The 19,998-nt window shown below is 41.9% G+C and overlaps 1 protein-coding gene across 8 annotated transcripts in view; it reads left to right on the forward strand.

Annotated features, from left to right (window-relative positions):
• The first annotated feature begins 834 nt into the window (after positions 1 to 834).
• The window catches only part of arap2 (ArfGAP with RhoGAP domain, ankyrin repeat and PH domain 2), a 253,644-nt gene continuing 234,480 nt past the window's right edge, over positions 835 to 19,998 (forward strand). For 6 of the 8 annotated variants that reach the window (XR_007448601.1, XR_007448602.1, XM_049568438.1 and 3 more), the window contains exons 1-5: positions 835 to 998; positions 7,209 to 8,100; positions 9,795 to 9,877; positions 17,595 to 17,671; positions 17,995 to 18,059. Coding sequence is in view for 6 of the 8 variants with exons in the window: in XM_049568438.1 (XP_049424395.1) it covers positions 7,274 to 8,100; positions 9,795 to 9,877; positions 17,595 to 17,671; positions 17,995 to 18,059 (1,052 nt within the window). In the remaining 2 variants the exon portion in view is untranslated. Of the gene's footprint in view, positions 999 to 2,639; positions 2,748 to 6,502; positions 6,579 to 7,208; positions 8,101 to 9,794; positions 9,878 to 17,594; positions 17,672 to 17,994; positions 18,060 to 19,998 lie in introns of those variants that run through there. The other 2 variants (XM_049568436.1, XM_049568437.1) reach the window with 2 other exon arrangements.

The following is a 19,998-nucleotide window of genomic DNA, read 5'->3' on the forward strand; positions in this document are numbered from 1 at the left end:
GTATGTGAAAATAATGAGTAAGTACCCCAAAATAATGAGTTAGCATCTCAAAATTATGACTTAGTAGCTCAAAATAATGAGCTAGTATCTCAAAAAAATGACTCAGCATCTGAAAATGAGTAAGTACCTCAAAATAATGAGTTAGTTTCTCAAAATAATGAGTTAGTTTCTCAAAATTATGACTTAGTAGCTCAAAATAATGAGCTAGTATCTCAAAAAATGACTCAGCATCTGAAAATGAGTAAGTACCTCAAAATAATGAGTTAGTTTATCAAAATAATGAGTTAATTTCTCAAAATAATGGGAAACTTTCTAGAAATAATTAGTTAGTGTTGTCTTGGTATCTCAAAATATTAAATTAATTAAAAACAAAATAATAAGAAACAAAACAAGGTAATTATTTCAAGACAGTATCTTATTATGTTGAGATACAAACTTATTATTTCAAAATACGAGGCTTTATTTTTAGACAATAAGTCAATATTTTGAGCTGCATTATGTTTATTATTATTTTTTAGATACTAACTGATAATTTTGAGATAAGAAAGTCGTGATATTGAGATACTAACTCATTTTATTTAGATACCAGGTCATAATTTTGAGAAAAGTTACTTTCATTATATTTACAGGAAGTTTTTTTCTTTTACTTTTACTTTGCCTTTGACAGAGGCAGAGATGGCCTTCAATAGTTTGGGGAGTATTCAGGAGCACAACTGAAAGTAAAGGTGACTGTACTGAACTCCTGCCCTGCTCTGAAATGGGCGTGGCCTTACAGTACACACACACACACACACACACACACACACACACACGTTACACATTACACGCATTACACACAGGGGACGGAAACAGTCGTGTGAGTAAACGCACGCTGCGAGGGCTCGCGGCGGTCAACAGAGACTGAGCGGTGTGTGACATGACACAAAGTGGACACAGCAGCGGGTGTGTGAAGGTGTGCGGATGATGCCTGGGGTCACCTCGTGTCTTTAAACCGACAGGTAAGCTTCTAGAAACACCGGACGCACGTCTACGCGTTACGTACACACCCCGCGTGCACTTTTCAAACGCCGACTGAAGTGGACACGAGACTGAAATGAACAGGCTGAACTTCAATGAGCGTATTTTTGTTAATGCGTCAGAGTTTCAGGTGTTAACAGCGACTTGTAACCGGTAATTTAGCCGCATTAAAAGAAGTATAATAAGAAGGTAACGTAAAACTGCGTCACTCACACTTTAATTGCTAAGTTATATAATATTTAAAAAGGTGTAATGTATTTTTTAGCACATATAAACTTAATGATACAAATATGTTTTTACTACAGCTTTAAATTACATTTTCATTATTCACATTACAGTTTCCTCAAAACACCACTTACTATAGATAACATGTCAACAAATGCCAAAGCATGCCCAGGTCTGAAACCAGGAAGGGACAGAAACTGGACTTTGTATGAGCTGAGGTGTGTGTGTTGGTGTGCATGCATGGGCGTGCACGCTATGACTCACCCCTGCTGTCTAACCATACCTGTGGTGTGCCTAGTGGGTGTAACACATGCACACACCTCTCCCCTCCAATCCTCCTCTCCTGTCCTGTCCTGTGCAGCCATGCTTTCGCACTTGGGTTTGTTTTTGGAGAGGAAGCACTGTCTCCTAAATTGCTGTCCACACACTTTATGTGTTTGTGTGTGTGTTGCCTCCAGTTGTATCTTCAGCGCGCACTCCTGCTTCATATGTTCCCATGCCCATGTGGGATGTGGAAGCTGTTTATCTTGTGAAGTTCTCTTTTTGCTCTTTGCTATTGATCTAAACACTCTGTGGGCTTCGACACCGGGCACTCGCTGCGGATCAAAACTCCTATATCCAAGCCCTTAATAATATTTGCTGAATGTGTGTGCGCAGCTGTGTGAGTGGGTGTAGAAGCGCTAAAAGGCAGAGATGAGGAGCAGGCCGGGTCAAATGTGCTAGCAAGCTTTGGCGTGTGCCTGCGCTGGATGTTGGCCAATACAGGTCCCTGCAAGTTAACACTGCAATACACAGCTGGGCAGGTCTGGTAGACAGTAGAGGCCCCTACTGTGAGGACTTAATATCAGTCGTGTGGAGCCGGGGACTGTGTGAAGCAGCTGAGGTGTGATGTGTTTGTCTTCTCGCAAGATGAAAAAGTTCTGCTTTAAAAGGCATCAAGAACACGAGTGATGTTTGCCTTTGTGCGTGCATATTTTAGTTTTTTTTGTGTAAAGCTTTCATATCTGTGTTGTGCAAAAATACATGAAAGGGGAAGAGATGCTGTTTTCACCAGGCTTATATATAAAATACCTAAAGGTCAGTTCCTGTTCATGTTTATGCTGTGAACTACTTGTACAGTAAAGCACCCAAGTGTATACACATGCATATGCAACAAGGTTGTGTTTACTTGAAAGCAGAAGTAACACTTAGTGTCCCCTATGCATTGTAGGTTTGCAGCGTAAAAGAGAAGTGGACATGGCAAGATGTGTGATGTATCTTCCTGTGTGTGAGTTAGAGAGCAGTTCTGCCACTCGATTCAACGTGGAGGACGAGATGGTGTGAACGCGTCAGAAAGCAGACGTACAAAAGCTTGACATTTCCAGGGTTATTACATGTTGCTAGGCGGAGCTGTGATGCAAAGCTCGGATTTTTAAAACTCTGCTTTGTTAAGTGCTGCAAAATCAAGGAGACACAGATGTCAGTTGGCCTTTGTGGGTTATTTGATTCAGATATCAGACCTTAAGGTAAGTCTCTGACCAGAAACCTCACCACACAGTGGAGCCATGCTGTTACGGTGGCGTGTTGTTTCCTCATAGCTATTGCTGTTTCCTGCTGTTTCATCCAGGGGTGTTGCAAATTTAGATTTTGGTTTTGTTGCCGGGTGTGTTTGCGCCACTTGTTGTTGAATGTACAGCACGTGTTGGTGTTTATAGAGTGAGCTTAAAGGAGTAGACGCTTTGGGAAATGGGTTTCTGCACTGAGAGAACATGAGATCAATACTGCTGCCATGTGTGTAAGGTAAATGTAAAGCTACTGCCAGGAGGTTGGCTTGAAGGCTTGAAGGTGAAGCTAACCTGGCTCTGTCTCAAGGTAAAAGACAAATTGGCATCTTGTAAGTTCAGCAAGTAATACAGTTTATTTTGTGTGTTTAATCTGTCCAAAAAACTAAATATAAACCTGGCACATTTGTGGTTTTACAGGGGGTTATGTAGAGTGATGTTTTGCTGTGGATCGAAATGGAAGTTAGCATCGCCCTGGTTCCCTCATCAAAAAGCCAATGGGATTCTTCCGTTGGATTTAGCAGAAATAAGTTCTGTGGCAAACAAAAGTTTACGATACCAGCAAGTTTTGTTCAGCAAGATAATCTTCCGAAATGAACACCACTTTTACTATATTTGAAGCCTAAATGCAGTCGCCAGAAGTAAAAAGCTAATGTTAGGCGATGAACGAACTCCACCAGAGTTGCATGACTTAACATCGTCCCTGCAGCGCCGCTGTAAAGCCATGTTCAACGGGATGAAGTTCTGTAGTCTCATTTGACACTTGCTAGTAACCACCTTTTTTTAAAGACACATAAAAGCTTCACAGTTCACGAGTGAGGTATTTACTGACGTATTTTATGTCGTAGAACAAAACCAGACATCTAGACATCCAGACATCTAACCAAAAACCCATTAAATAAACCTGTTGACTTTGAGACGAGGGAGCTTTTTGAAGACACATAGAAGCTTCAAAGTTCACGAGTAGGGCATTTACGGACATTTTTTTACAGCGTAGAACAACACATGAAAGCCTCTTAAAATTGTGTTAACCACAGACCTCATTTCAGGCATCTAACCAAAAACACATTGACTTTAAGATGAGGGAAACAGGAAGTGGTAAGATGCTAACTCATTTCTGGGTTTAGGACTGAATGATAATAAAATTCATCACACATAGGCTAAATAATTAATTAGGCTAGCCTAATTAAGCTTGTGAATGTGCCTCCAAGTAATATTTTAGACAACACTGTGTAGACTGCAAAATAATATCATAATCGCTATTATTAGCACACTGACAATTAAGGTCTAACTCTAAATCTCTCACTGTATATTTCATGTCCACTTTATCCCGTTATTCCCACTCCGCCTATGAATTATGATGCATGGACACAGTTATCAGGAACTATAGACTGTTGTGCTTTCTTACAGTCAGTGAATAGTCAGCATTAGTAAATCAAAGTTAAATTGTGTTGCTGATGTAACTAGTAAAAACTCAAAGTGCTGATGAGGTCTTGAATTGTAGGCTATGAAAAGTTCTTTCAAAAAGTTCTTAAAAGGTTTGACTTCAGGATTTCTGCATAGCCTCCTCTGTCTTGCCTCTTCCAAATTTACCAACTAGTTTATTTTGACAGGCCAAACATTTTGACCGTGTCTGTGATCTGGTGTTTTCATCATTAGTATGGTAGCGACCCTAAAAAGGGTACTCAAGAGATTGGGGTCGGTCCAACTTCCTTCAAATCTCACTCCAAGGCTTTCTGAAAAATTGACAGCTCTGAGACTCAGTAGCCATGTTTCCATCAGCCTGTTTAGATGCGCATCTAGAAGTATCGCATCAGAAAATTATGATGGAAACGCCAAAATTCGAATTAAAATCCCCTGATTCGCACAAACTAAAATACGCTCGCTTTAGCCAGGTTTTGGTTGATTTGAAAAAATGTTGATTCGCAAAACGGGGGATGGAAACAGTTATGTTGGAATTAAGTCTGACGTAGCGCACCTCTCTCCATGGTGATATCCACACTCCGGGTCGGGAAGGCGGTAATGCATTTACAAGCTGGTTGCCAACCGCCAGAAAACATAGAAGAAGAAGAATGCGAGACTTGTTTTGTTTCTGGTTCTGCGGAAAACTTGCACGAGTTCGTAGTTTTCACCAAAGTCTGTACATTTAATGGAAACACACAGGATGCGTATTTGTTTTAATGCGCATTTCCCAATGATTTGAATCACTTTTGGGTGGAAACATAGCTGTTGCTGGGGCACTCTATACCAAACCATTTCTTGGCCTGTTGTCAAAGTTGACGATATTTTTTTGCATTTAGTTTTATTTCTAAATATTAAAAGATTCTGTATTTAACCTTCTACATGTATTAACTTTTTTATCGCCAATGGGTGAAGGGATTGTAACATACCTTAAAAACTGAGACCTTTCCGACTTTGTTAGTTGCCTCTCTACCAACCTGTGGACTGACTTCCATGTAAAGGACTAAGGCCAACTATTCCAGGAAAATTAAAAGGATATGATGAACCTTAACCAAGAAATCCCTTAACTTGCATCTGTCTTCAGCTCCACTACAGCGCTAGTGCCACAGTGTGCAACAGTAGCTAACTTAAGCTTTGAAATGGAGTCTGCTAACATAAACAAACGAATTGCAACCATTACAAAACAAAGTCCACACATGCTAAGTTTCCATTAGAGTTATATATTTTGCAGCGGCAGTCCAGAGACAGACCATCTGCTGTTGAGGTTTGCACAAGCTGAATTTAAGCTGTTAGAGCCGCTAACTGAAAGTCTGTCACTGGAGCTGTAGTTGGTGTTCCTCCTGTCGAAGTAGCCCAACCTCTGAGCGGCTAAGGAGTGAAACGTAAGAACACTGGGATGTGCTAGCTAAGTCTTGTCATATATGATGTGATAAACTGTTAATTTATGTCTCCGCTTATCCTGCTGGGGGTCGTGGAGGGCTGGAGCCTATCCCAGCTGACATTGGGCGAGAGGCAGGGTACACCCTGGACAGGTCATCAGACTATCACAGGGCTGACACATAGAGACAGACAATCATTCACGCTCACATTCACACCTACGGACAATTTAGAGTCACCAATTAACCTGCATGTCTTTGGACTGTGGGAGGAAGCCGGAGTACCTGGAGAAAACCCAGAGTTTGAACCACCTCTTGCTGTGAGGCAACAATGCTGCTGCACCACCATGCTGCCGAATAAACAGTGATGAACAGTAAAGTCATCAAATTCATATCATCCCCCATAGTATGAATTCAGTGGCCCCTGGAGTTAGAAAAAAAAAAATTCCAAATGAAACACTATTGTGATATTGTGGTTTTAGCTGGCTAATGTTAGCTAACGTTAGCTTGCTTTGTAATGCGGACAAATTGTTAGCTAGCAAACAAAGCAAAATACTGTATTGAGTGGATAATGTCAGCTAATTCATACAAACTCCCAGGGCTGGTTTGTAAATTACTTTCACAGCTACAAAGCAACCAACAACAGATCTAAGCAGCACAGCTAGCTGGGCAGCTAACAAGCTAACTGTAACCCAAACTAGCTGTAAAGCTACACTACATGGATCAGCTGGTTGGTTGCTTTGTAGCTGATAAAGTAATACAGTAGTATCATGGAGCCAATAGTCCAAATACATTATTTTGAATATGATTATAATTTATTTTCCAGTATCCTATCAACATGCAGGTCCAGGTGCTTGCTTGTGGCTACGGAGGACGCTGAGTGCATTTCACTTAACAGCCTCAGAGAGAGGTGTTAATAACAGGAATTTTCCTAAAGTTACATACAGACCCTTCAAAGGTAAATCTCAACCCTTAAAATTTCCCCTGCAGAACTTCCCTTGAAGACAAAATCAATATCCACTTTGAGTAATGTTGGCTTGGAGAAAAATGCACATCATTAGAGCCAAAGAGATTTTAAAGTATTCCTGCTAGATTTAATGGACGTTTCACAGGTTAATAGTCTTGTGCATGGTACAAGAGTGGAGTCCGTTTGATGGCAGTCATACCCTGTTAAAGGGACAGTTCCCCCCAAATCAAAATTCATATTTTTCCTCTTACCTGTCATGCTATATATCGATCTTGAATATTGGAGATATCGTCCGTAGAGATGTCTGCCTTCTCTCCAGTGTAATGGAACTAGATGGCACTCGGCTTGTGGTGGTCAAAGCGCCAAAAAAATACATTTGAAAAATTCAACAGCAATGTCTCTTTCCAGAAATCATGATCTGGTAACTCAGGGTTATCCACAGACCTTGTTGTGAGCAGTTTGATGTAGGAACTATTTTCTTTCTACCAACCTACACCCGCAGAGGGAAGCATCTGCTAGCTCATCAAACACCATTGAGCTAGCTAACATTACAGCTAAGCTGAGGAGGCCGCTATTAACGTTCACATCTCACATATTTTTATCTTTTCTTTGTGTGCACAGTTTAAAGCCTGACTACTACATCTTCTTCCGTCTTCCTGATGTGGCAGAGGTGAGAATAGACCATCATGTTGGAGCCTCCAGAGCCGAGTCAGGAGATCGAGGAGTGGCTGTCCACCCTCCGCCTCTCCCAGTATACCTCGTGTTTCCGGCAAGGAGGCTATCAAATTCTGGAAGACTGCAAGGACCTTAGCGATGATCGTCTCCTGGAGCTTAAAGTGCTTCCAACAGGCCATCGTAGGCGCATTCTCCGGAGTTTGGAGGCACTGGGGGTGAAGCAGCCAAGTGGCGAAGAGGAAGATGAAGAAGAAGAGGAGGGAGGTGTAGGGAAGGAGAGGCGCCAAAGGAAGCCGGTGCCACACCCGAGACATATCTTCCTAAAGGATAAAAAGAGGGGGACTTCATGTCAGCACCATCAGCCAAAGGAGAGACACGAGTATGAGGTGGAGGGGAGTCACACTTTGCCTCCAGGAGCTGGACTGGGAACAGAAATTGAGGAGAGCAGATACATTCGCCCGCCTCTACCGGCCCCACGTGATCCCCAGAACATCCAGACATCCACAGCTGTACGTATCTTCATCCCTCCCTCAGTGTCCTGCAGAAGCACCAGCAGCAGCAGCAGCGAGTCCCTCTCCATATCCGAGATGCCCTCAGACTGGGAGATTTCCTCTGAGAATCCTTCGCTGTCGAGTACAGACTCCTTCCCCTGTATGGCTGACCCAACGCCCGCTGAAGACAATAGTGTTTTTCAGGGTGAAATGGTGGAAAACTCCATCTATGAGTCACAGCCGGCTTTTAAGGTTCCTGCAGGTCCACGGCTCACTCGCTCCTACCGGCTGAGGCACCGGCCTGTTCCTGAAATCCCCAATCAGGCCATACTGCCACCTCAGGACAGGTAAGAGTTAAACTCAAAGGAAATGTTGGAAAATATGCTGAAAGCTACAGTTGGTAACCGTTATAAAAATAACTTTTTGTCATATTTGCTGAAAATGTACATCCAGACAGTGGATGTCAATGGTAAACTGTTGTTCAGTTAACCAACAAATTTTTATTTGAGCTTTGATAAAACATGTCGGTCTACAGGGTAATTTTGCTGCACTGCCCACCAACTGGGTCCGACGGGAGCTAGTTAGCAGTGCTGCTTATTTGGCGATTGACACTAGGAACACCATCCCGTCCAAACAGTGTTGCTGTGGAAACGTTCTACCCACCCTCCAGTCACCCCCTAGGCCGCTCCGCTGATTAAGCGGCTCAATTTAAAGCTACAACCCCTTTTTATATAGTTGTCTATGGTATCTCTGTTAGCTCTCTTAGCTTGCTAGCAGTGTCAACACAGCTTGTAGTGCTAACATTAAAACTTCTGAAGGGGGATTGAAGGGGAAATGACGCTGCTAACACACTGGGGTGACATACAGGGACATCCAAGCGTGGCTACCGTGTTTCTGCAGCAAGCTAGCAGTAAGCTAGCTTTCCCCACAAATACAACATGCTAACGTTATTAGTACAAGCCTATGGCATTTTACATTGTATAAATTAGCCAAGCAGCTAGTGGATTTTTCCTCTACTCATATGAAGCCAGGGACAACAGCAACATTTAACAAAGGTAACGTTACAAAATTCAGCTCCATTACAACTCACAAGGTTCACTGACAAAACAACTGTCTTATACTAAACACGTTTTCCAAACAAATACAACATGCTAACATTATTAGCTCAAGCCTATGGTATTTTACACTGTATAAATTAGCCTAGCAGCTAGCAGACTATTCCTCTACTCATATGAAGCCAGGGACAACAGCAACATTTAACAAAGGTAACGTTACACAATTCAGCTTTTCAGTTTTTAGTAGCAAACCAGCTAACATTAGCCAGCAAAGTAGCTTTCCATTTGTGTCACAACTGGCACTGCCTACATGACACCGCAACCGGAAATAGGACACGAGCAGTGACTGACGTGATTTACAGTTGCGTAAACTGATTAGTGTTATGAGGCAGAGGAACATGATTTTTCACAAACTATTTGTCTAATGTAATACTGTGGGGATGTAGTGACAATTTCAGCAACTATGACAAAAAGTTATTTTTATTTAAGTTACAGCTTTTTTCACAAGCGGCTGCTCTGCCGTTCAGACATGAGAGTGGTATCAATCTTCTCACTTAACTCTCAGCAAGAAGGCAAAGAAGTGTATTTTCCCAAACTATTCCTTTGAGCATAAAGTTTGACTTTGTGAAAGTTTATGAGCGGTTGAGAACTAATCAAACAAGTTAGAAGAGCACAGTGAAAAGCACCTGGAGAAATAAATTTGCACGCTGCCACGGCATGAATGAATATGAAAACAAGACCTTCCCCTCTTTGCATTCAGATTTACGCTGATGGAGAACCCGAGGCCTCTCATTCCATATTCATTTCTGCATTCTGCGTACATTAACACCCCTCATGCTATACATTGTTCAACTCATGAGCTGTGAAACTTAACTTTCAGAGTTCCACATCTCCTTTCTGAAGGCCTTTACGTCTAAATGGTGTTACCTATTTTCCCCACGTGCTGCATTTGTGGTTCTAATCCGCTGATTTCTCTTCCTCCTCAGGAGTGCACCACCAGCGCAAACAACCAGCCCCGAACACCTAACCGGCTCCGAAGGTCCCATCGGTGCAAACAGCATACAGAAAGGTACACCGTCTTTCAGCTGCATGCGCTTCATCTCTGCCATGAATATTTCATTCGGCAGCAGAGTCAGCGGTGCTGTTGTTTGCCCGGATGAAAGAGGGAAGAGGAGATGAGGGTAGTGCGTGGGTGGGGTGCGGGTGTTCGGCAGCTGTGTCGTGGGAAACGGCGTCGCCCCCGTTTCAAGCGCGCATCTCACAGGGAATATGCTCTCTCACATCTTGTCCCTCAGCGAGACCCTGGTGTGTATTCCTGTCGCCCAGCTCTCCAAAGTTTTTAAGAAGTTGTTTAACTTTGCTAACAACACACAGGCTTGTAGTACAACCAGTACAAATATGTTCTGAATTTCTCCCGTTCCCTCACTGTATTTATTGGGCTTAGTCGACCCTCGCGTCTCATCTGACGAGATGCTACGTGAGCTGTTTCCTGTGCTGAGGTAGATGTGTTCTCCCAGGATTACATGACGCTTTGCTGTGACAGCATCTGCATGAATGCGTGTTTAACACCTGTAAACATGTCACTCTTCCCGGGACCGTATCTGACCACATTGTGACATTTTCTCTCGCAGCATATCAACAGTTTACCGTCCGTCTTCTGCTCTTAATCTCCCCTCACACTCCTCTTTCGGCTTCCCCTTCCTTCCTTGTTCCGTGTACCTTTACCGCAGCAGTCTCTTGGTAGGCTTTGTTTTTCCAACTTTTTTCTCTGTATGGAACAAGACAGGGAGTGAGACTTGAGAGAGCGGCAAGACAGTGAAGTGGGTTGGGAGGAAGGAAGAGGAGATGGATGCAAAACAGGCTGAGAGATGGAGGAAGAGAGGGAGCCGAGATGGTCCCCGAGCAGGGAGACGGGGAGCTTGACTAGCAAACTAAATCTCCCTTCACAGCGAGGTCTAGCAAGGCGTTATTTGACATATCATTTTACCCGAGCATATTTGAAGAGTTTATTCCGAGATGGAATCCAAAACGTGTAAAAAGTGTGTACGGCGGCATCTCCTGGAATGATCGCTGCACTCAGTCATAACTTGCTATTGGAGGCGGACGCAATTTTAATTAACACTCCAACATCTCTGCTTAAAAATAAGTTTCTTCACGAGACAAATCTCATTGAGAAAACACTTCTCTGTCAAGTGCTTCTTCAGCAGCAACACAGCAGGCCGAGCAAATCATTCAGTGATTTAAACACAGAGAAATAATTGCAGTTTTGTGTGTGCTTTTTAAGGCCTTTGGAGTACACACACTGCTCAGTTAGACGCACTTCCCTTTTTAAGCACTATAAATGTTTAGGGTTGTTGTTTCTGTGTCACTGCTGTGCTGTTGACAGATGTCACCTTGGTGCACACACACATCACACTGGCAGCAGGACTTCACTTTTAGTGCAAAGTCACACCTCAGAGCAAACAGAAGACAGTTTGTACTGATGCTGAAGAGATAAGTGAACTGACAGAGCATGAATTGGGAGACACTGCAGATGACCAGGGGAAAACTTTTAAGTAATGTATCACCATTAAACTTCCCCTTTTGATGTCTTACATGAAGACAGTTATTTTTTGTGTCACAAATTTTCTGGAATTTTATGTTTAAATATTCAAATGAGGCATTTTATTTAATTCAATCTGTGCTTTTTGCATTCATTTCGTCTTTACACTGGATAAAGCCAGGCTCAAGATTTTTGTTCCGTATTTTTTGACATATTAGAGTCAAACGTTTTCACAGGGGTAATTTTGGATATCTCTTGTTATCTCTCTATAAATGTGAAAATACTGCCCACAGGTTCTGGTCGATATGTCCTTAAATCATATCACAATATTTTTTGGCTGTATCATGATACACAATATATATCTTGATATATTTAAATTACACAGACAGAAAAATAGGAACACAATGATTTTTCATTAATAATCATCAATAATGTGGTTATAATGACTAAAGCCTAGTTCACATTACACGATTTTCACCGCGATTTTTGACAGAGGATTTTGAGAGCCACCTTGGGTCGGAGGTGAGTCGGCAGATAGTCTGTCACGACGAGTCCTCATGTGTGAACAAGCCTACGAGCAAGTCACCTCCTCGTCTGTGACTAGGACTGGATATCTGGCATGCTAGAAAACTGGAGACACGACTGACAAAGAGCATCAGCCAATGAGAGACGGGATACGTCCCACATCAGCACGCAGGAGGACGGAGGAAATGTGAGGAGGACAAGCTGCAGGGTTGCCAGATCTGCTTATTAGCCACGACTTTGGGCTTGATTTTTTGTAAAGCTGCTTACAAATTTTGGTAGTCATGGGTTGTGGTTTTTTGGGCTTTTGGAGTTGCTTATTTGGGCTTGCTCTCTAAACGTCGCCTTTCTCTATAGATATCCGTCGCTTCTTTTGGGCTTGTTTCCATCGCCCTGGTTGCTTGTTTCTCTCCCAAGATCTGGCAACACTGACAAGCCGGCAAACAACAACAACAATGGCAGCGTCCACAGGATCACAGGGAGCGCGCTGTGTTTGGACCCAGTTCCTGGAGGCAGATCTGATTCAACACTGGGAAGAATATCCATGCCTTTGCGATGTCTCCAAGTTTGGTGACGTCACCGTGTTATCTGGGGCTCTATCAGCGAGAGCTTGGTGGAGAAATCTTGTTGTGTGCACACACAGGTTGTAACGCAGTTGGCGAGACTCCCGCTGATAGAAACACACGTCCCCAGGTATGAACACTCGAAAAATTACAATAGTCTCCGTGACGCAAAATCGGGGTGAAAATTGTGTAATGTGAACTAGCCTTTAGTTAAAGTGATAGTTCAGGTTTTTGGACAAGTTGTGTGAAACGCTGACCATCTGTAGCTCTGATGTGACCGTGTCACTACTCTCAACGAGCCTCCTGCTCTGAGAAATGGCCCGTAGCTTACCGGAGAAAAAGTAGTTCTGAAGATATAAGGGGGACACGTAACCAAAAGGTTTTAAGCTACAATAAAGTATGCATGTGTTTTCTTAGACTGTTTCAATAATTTTAAAACATCCCTGCATTACGTCAGACCTTGCTATCAATTGGGACTATTTTCTGGCCAGTATCACTCTGCCGTGCAGGTGCGCAGGATAGCAACGGCTAACGAAACTTCATCGGCTGTTTCCAACAGAGAACCAGTAGACCAGTAGTATGTAAGCATTAAAACAAATTAAAACAAATAGAAAAGTCTGGTTGAAAAATTTACATCACTTTACTGTAGTGTGTCCTTTAAAATTAGGGGAAAAAATCTAAAACTAAGACGTCTCATATCTCGATAACGATATGATATCTTCATATTACCCAGCCCTACTGTCAACTGCCATAAAAAAAGTCAGAGTTCGACATTTTTTGACCCTGATGAAGACCTGTGAGGTCTTTTTAATCGATATTGCCATGTAAAATAAAAGCATTTTAATTTCTGCACAAACTCTACAGTGTGCCTTGGATCGTTTTTGAAGGAGACTTTATATTTTTGTATTTTTTGATTGAGAGTATACTTCCCTCATGCGATGGATTAAACGCGGTGCACCTGAAGTATCCAAAGAGCACCTGCATGTGACTACAACTAAGACCCAGCAGTGCTTCTACTCCTCTGTCTTCATTTTTTATAAAACAGGCCTGGAATAATATATGAACAAACCCCTCTGTAAAAACCGTCAGAATTTAGATAGGAATAAGAGTGGAAAGTCTGGCTGAAGTAAATGGTAATGAAGTAGAGATTTCTGGCTCAAGAGTATGAGAATTGAACTCGTATAATTTCACCCATCTGTTGGAAATATTTTTTGGACTTTCTTGGACTTCAAGTTTCCTGAACTTTTATGTTTAGACATGCAAATTAAGGTGTTACCTAATTTAATTTGTGCTTTCGGCAAACATTTACAGAACAGAAATCTGAACTCATAAACACCTAAATGTGTATTTTTTTCCCACTTGCCTGAAAGAAGACATGTTATGGGAACAAAATAGAGTAAAATCTCAAAATGAGCAGTGCATGAAAAATTTGTTTGTACCTGTAATGTCTCGACTTAAATACGAACTGTGCTCATTTTTTAAAATTCATACATTATTCCTATGGTCTAAGATAGTCATTAAATATCAGCAAACATGAACAGCTCTCTTCCAAATCCAAAACCTAGAGAACTGAAACATACATTTGTGATGTCCCAGAATATAAAGTCTGGCGTTGCTCCGTAGACAATGAGTGGTCAAAGCTCTAAATGACACTGAGAGCAGTCGGGAATGTTCTGAGGATATGGGTACATTTTCTGTTTCAGAACTGAGGTCACTACAACACAATAAAGCTCATTTAGGTATAAAAAAGATGACAAACATTCTGTGGGTCAGGCTCTCATTCATTGTCTGTGGAGCAACTCCAACCTATGACATTACAAGTTCTAGACTTACTGTGGTTACTGGCTTTAAAAGAGAGTAGTGGATGTTCACAAATATTGATCAAACTTTACTAGACCATTTTAATAACATACTGGAATTCTTAATTTAGGTGGCACTCCCCTTAAAGTTTTTATTATTGTCGTTATTGTGGTGTTAAATGTTTACAACTACGCCCAGCCTGCATATATGACAGAACTAGAAAGCTTCCTGTAAATGCTCAAACATTACTTTAAAGAACAATTAACAGTTGATTCGATAAACTGTTGGCAGAACCAACAGTTCGGCTGTACCTTGTCAGCCTACCTCTTTCATTCCTTCCTTCCTTGAAAAGTTTGGAGTTGTGTTACATCCACATATGAACACTGTTGACGAAGTTCGAAACATTAGTGTAACTAATAAATTGTGAAGCTGAGCAACGGCAGCGCGCAAGATATTCTGTTCGAAGACTCAAGGGATACTCTCCAACGCACCTGAATTTGAGACACTTGGATGTGCGAATATATCTCTTTAAACTTATTTCCACATAATCAAAAACCTACTGATATCCAAGTCTTTAATAAAGTTTAAAAGTAGTTGTGTTTCTTTTTCCGATCAGAAACTGTTGGCTAGTTAGTTTGTGTACAATGAGTTCCAAATGTGTTGCGTGCACGCCCCAAAGAATGCTCCTAAAACCTGAATAATATCGGCATATCCCAGATTTCTTCATTGTAATATACGACATCAGGAATGTCTATACATTCAAAATGTTACCTAATTCAGAATTTTGTCATATTTGGAATAATAGTGGAATATTAGTGTATCTAAAGATAGTCAGTGCCATCACTGAGAAGAACTAAACAGCTATCAAAGAAAAGGAAAATCACTCTTGACTATCTTGAAGTCTTCACCAGTAAATTCAGGGAGCCAGTGACCGAAATAATAAACTCTTTGGCAACTAATCTGAATTCAGATGGTGACAGTTGTGCCTCCTCCATGCTCAGTGTGGGAGTGATAATAACAAACTGCCCTGTAACTCCCCGACTTAAAAGAACGGAGGCTTCATTCATAACAAAAATCAATCTCCTCCTCACCAACTCTGAACCGATGGCGGCATCTAGGTCTCTCCCCAGATGGCAACTTTTGTGAGAGAGAGAGAGAGTCTGGTCAGGAGCAGATAAAGAAGCAACGAGAGAAACAAAAGGCAGAGGCTGGAGTCGGAGCCAGCGAGGGAAGAATAGAGGGAATCAGACAGGAATTGAGTACAGTAGCGTCCGGCGAGCCCCCAGGAGAGAATCGTGAGTGGCCTGAAGGTCGGCTGATAGATGATGACTGATGGTTGCTGTCTGACCACCAAGCCTGTCTGCAGAGAGGGCGGCTGTGCTGGAGTGGATTCTATCATCAAGTAAACTGACCCCGTCATAGAGCTCACCAAGCCCAGTACATGGCCCTCTGTAATGGCCTGCGTTGTTTGGTAGTGTGTGTCAGCACGGCTTTAAAGCTCCAGTGTGTCGGATGCAGGGGGATATATTGATAGCAATGGAATATATTATAATAAGTATGTTTTCTTTAGTGTGCCTGAAAATAAGAATCTTTGTGTTTGTGACAAATACTGGCTCTAGACAGGGCCATTGCTGTAGTTAGCAGCCTCTCTGCACTGGCGATAGCAAAAAATGGAGGATTATGTTTTCAGGTTGTTCGTCTCATTCTTGTGAACTCAATATCTCAAGAACACCTTGAGGGAATTTCTCCAATTTGGCTCGAATGTCCACTTGGAATCAGCATTGAAATCATTAGATTTTGGTGGTCATAGCTCACAGGTCAAGGTTACCGTGACCTCGTTTGTCTCACTCTTGTGAATGCTATATCACAAGAACACCTTGAGGGAATTTCTTCAAATTTGGCACAAACATCATCTTTGAATTGAGGATATCGCAATTAGAATTTCGTCAAAGGTCAAGGTCACTGTGACCGTGTGTCTCTCTCCTTCTTGTGAATGCAAAATCTCAAGAAAGCCTTCAGGAGTTTCCTCAAATATGGCACAGACATCCATGTGGCATCATGAATAAACTGATTAGAATTTGGTGGTCAAGGTCAAGGTCACTGTGACCTCACAAAACATGTTTTTTGTGATACGTCAAGACTTAATAAGCTAATAATGGCAAACTTTCACACATAATAATGAAGTGATGACACTTAATATAAAAAAAAGTCAAGGGTCATTTCTCAGGAACAGAAAGGGGAGACATTTGGTCAGATTGGTGACGATAAACTTGGGTGTCCATCTTGAAACGGCACTGATTGTGCTTCTGTGCTGCCGTGGACAAGATTTGTGTAAAGCATTCATGTTTTACAGACATGGATGTAAACTGAAAGTGTAACTTGACTGGTAAAAACCTCCTGAAAGTCTGGATCTTAGCAGGTGCTGGGCCAGTGGGTTGTCTGCGACATGTTAAACAGTGTCAGAGGAAAGCATCAGAGAAAAGTGAGCACATGTTAAGAAGAAGAAGATATACTTTATTAATACCAGAGAGGAAATTCATTTATTTACTCTGCAGAGGAGGAGACCTCTGTGAAATTCAGCTTATGCTAAATACCTCCTGAACAATGAACACTGAAGGAATTCTACCTGGGAGATGTTTTTGCAATCTGCAATTCAAACCACTAGATGAATTTCCCCCAAATCTTTCACACTGGACCTTTAAAAATAGCACATTCACATGTGCATCGGCATGTGTGTATTTGGCTGTCCATCCTTTTTATGTCTCTGTTTGTCTCAAGGCATCTTCATATGTCCGAGGGTGTTTCGATCTCTGTCTGCCTGCATATCTGCTTCTCCGCCAGTGTCTATGTGTGTCTAGCCCCGTGGCGGCGTCTTTTGGCCCTCACAATCCTCAGGAGAGGGTGGTGTCATTTTTCACAGTGACAGGCAGCGGCCCACGCAGGGTGGCCCCGGGTCTCCAGACTAATAGTGTCTGGCCAGAGTCTCTCTCCGTCTCCGCTTCCACCGACCACCGACCACGGTCCCTGCAGGAGCTGAGGCGGAGAAATGGCCTTGGCAGTGTGTTGGAGACAGACTGAGGAGGATCATACTCCCAGTTGGGCAAGGAAAAGAGTGAGAGATAGGCATGCTGAAACAAAATTTAATTGGTTTACTGCTTACATGGATCAAGGGTTGGCACATTTATTCAGATCAATGAGTTGGTTTTAATCAAAGGGCACTATAGCATCTGAGTGATTTAAATTTAACTGGAACAATCCTGTTAAGCTTCTCACTTTCATGCACCATGTTTAGGCCTTCACACTGCAAGTCTCAATGCCACCACAAAACCGCCATTGTGTTGTCTCTGTGTCCTTTTTAGCTCCACTTCAAAGAACCTTGACGCCTATTGCTCCCTATGGAGAAATGTTCCTGTACAACAACCCTGAAAACGCTCCGGTAAGACAACGTACACTCCCACTAGCGGACAGTGAGTAGCAGCTCTGCAAAGAGGAACAGACATTTCTCAGATCTTCAACACTATCAGGCGTGTTTCCAACCGCAGTCCACATGCCAAACTTCCCTCTCAGTGTTAATGTTGTCACCATGGACACATAGCAGAGTGGGAAATGTGCTTGTTTCAGTTTGCCCCCTGAGGTTAATGGAAATGTCACCTAGCCACTAAAGTTAACACAGCTTAGTGCACCAGCACGATAACAGTGTCTGACTGAAAGATGGACACTTTCTTTTCATCTGATGCTAATCTCTTCTGTTCTCTGTAGGAGCGAGGCTCTAAAGAAGGGGTACAGAAGGGTTTTAAGGACAGGATAAAACCCAGGAAACAGAGGTATGTTATGCTGATGTAATGCTGCTGTCCCACACTCTCGATGTTTAAATAGAAATTCAGAAATGCTCAGAAAGAGAACTGCTGACCACAGATAATGTTTGCATGTTGTGCAGCTGCATGTTAAGGTGTTCAAACATAAAAACAACAACATGTTAATCTGGTGGCGTTAAAAGATGAGGCCACAAAATAGATAAAATCACATTATTCATTTCTTGCATACATGACAAAAGGATGTCTTAAAGAAATACTTCACCCCACAAAATGGTCATCTGTTGCGATACGATAACCGCCTCAGAAAATATCGCGGTTTCACGGTATCACAGTATGCTGAAGCTTAAGCTAACGTCAGCTATTGACAGCCAACTTAAGCTAACGTCAGCTATTGACCATAGATATATATACGTAGATGCCGCATTCAACGGTGCTCCTCATTGGAGCGATACGTCAACGCGGCCGCCATCTTGCCCAGGTGGAGCTGCGCTGCCTAATGCATGTATGTCTATTGAGGCAGGAGATTATTTATGATTAAAATCATCATTACTCGCTGAATTCTCAACCGATTTTCATGCGGTGTGGTTTGTTACAATTGTCAGACATGTAGTTATGATACAGGATACTTGGTTAAATAAAAAATGCAGCTTTTCATACCAAAATATTTGATCTTATGTAGATAAAGTAACGTAATAGTTGTACAACACATTTAAACTAAACTTTCCCCATGTAATAAATATTCTTTTTTCTTACTAGATGTACAATGCCCACCATGATGTCATTTAATTATTAATTTTGCCTATAAATGTTTATTCACATTTCACACAAGGTGCAAAAAATAGTGTATCAGCAGGGTTGTGCCAAGCTGCAGTGCAGATTCTGATTAATAAATGTTGGTTTTGTACAAGTGAAAATAAATGACTTAGAGCTGCATGTTTACACAGAATTTTGCTTTAATCTCATATGTATAACACCACAGTGCTCATGGGAGCCTGGACACAGAACTGTTTACATTATTAGGTCATATTTACAAAAAATACAGTGTACAGTAGCTAGTATTATTTTTAGGAGTCTGCCCAGTCCTGTCGAAGTCCTCAGGTCTGAAGTGACAGCTGCAGATGACTGAGGAGTCACTCAGGACAAAGTCCTTTCTCCTCACTGCTGCTACCCATGCCCGTCTCCTATCTGTGTTTTTTGGGAAACTACACACAAAATAAGTGTGTCAGAAAAACGCAGTTCCACACCATTTGTAGTTACAATTCAGGCCACAAGTTAACTACTAACGTTATACTGCGTTATGTCACGTTGGTGCCATGAAACAGATAGCTTACAATTTGGAATAACACATACACCGACATAGCTGTTTGACAAAGCATCATAATTTTATAAGTAATATTATATAAAGGTTAACCTTTTTTCTTTAAGTTGTGTGACATAGCGTTAGCTTAATTTGACATTAGGACCAGATCAGGACAGTTACTTTACTTGATTAGCTTAAAAGAAGGATCACTTTTTGAGATATATATCTCATTAAACATGTTCGTAACAGTAAAATATTGTAAAACAACTTCTTACCTGTGGAATGTTATTCCCTTCTGCTTAGTTTTAACACATCTTTTGTTTGTACACCCAAATGCAGAGCAAAAATGTGGCATTTTGCCGAGTCTGACACGGGTCTGAACCGGTCAGAGCACCTAGGCAAGATGGCGGCGGTATTGACGCATCCCACAGGCCAGGGTGCAGCATCTATGTATATATATCTATGGCTATTGACAGCCAACTTTAGCTAATGTCAGCTATTGACAGCCAGCTTAAGCTAACGTCAGCTATTGACAGCCAACTTAAGCTAACATCAGCTAATGACAGCTAATGGCAGTCACTCACCAAGACACCTGCCCAGTTCGCCACTGGTTCTCCTCAATTTCCATGTGATGACCATCCTTTCTCC

Source organism: Epinephelus fuscoguttatus, linkage group LG23 (genome assembly GCF_011397635.1).
Source record: "Epinephelus fuscoguttatus linkage group LG23, E.fuscoguttatus.final_Chr_v1".
NCBI lineage: Eukaryota > Metazoa > Chordata > Actinopteri > Perciformes > Serranidae > Epinephelus > Epinephelus fuscoguttatus.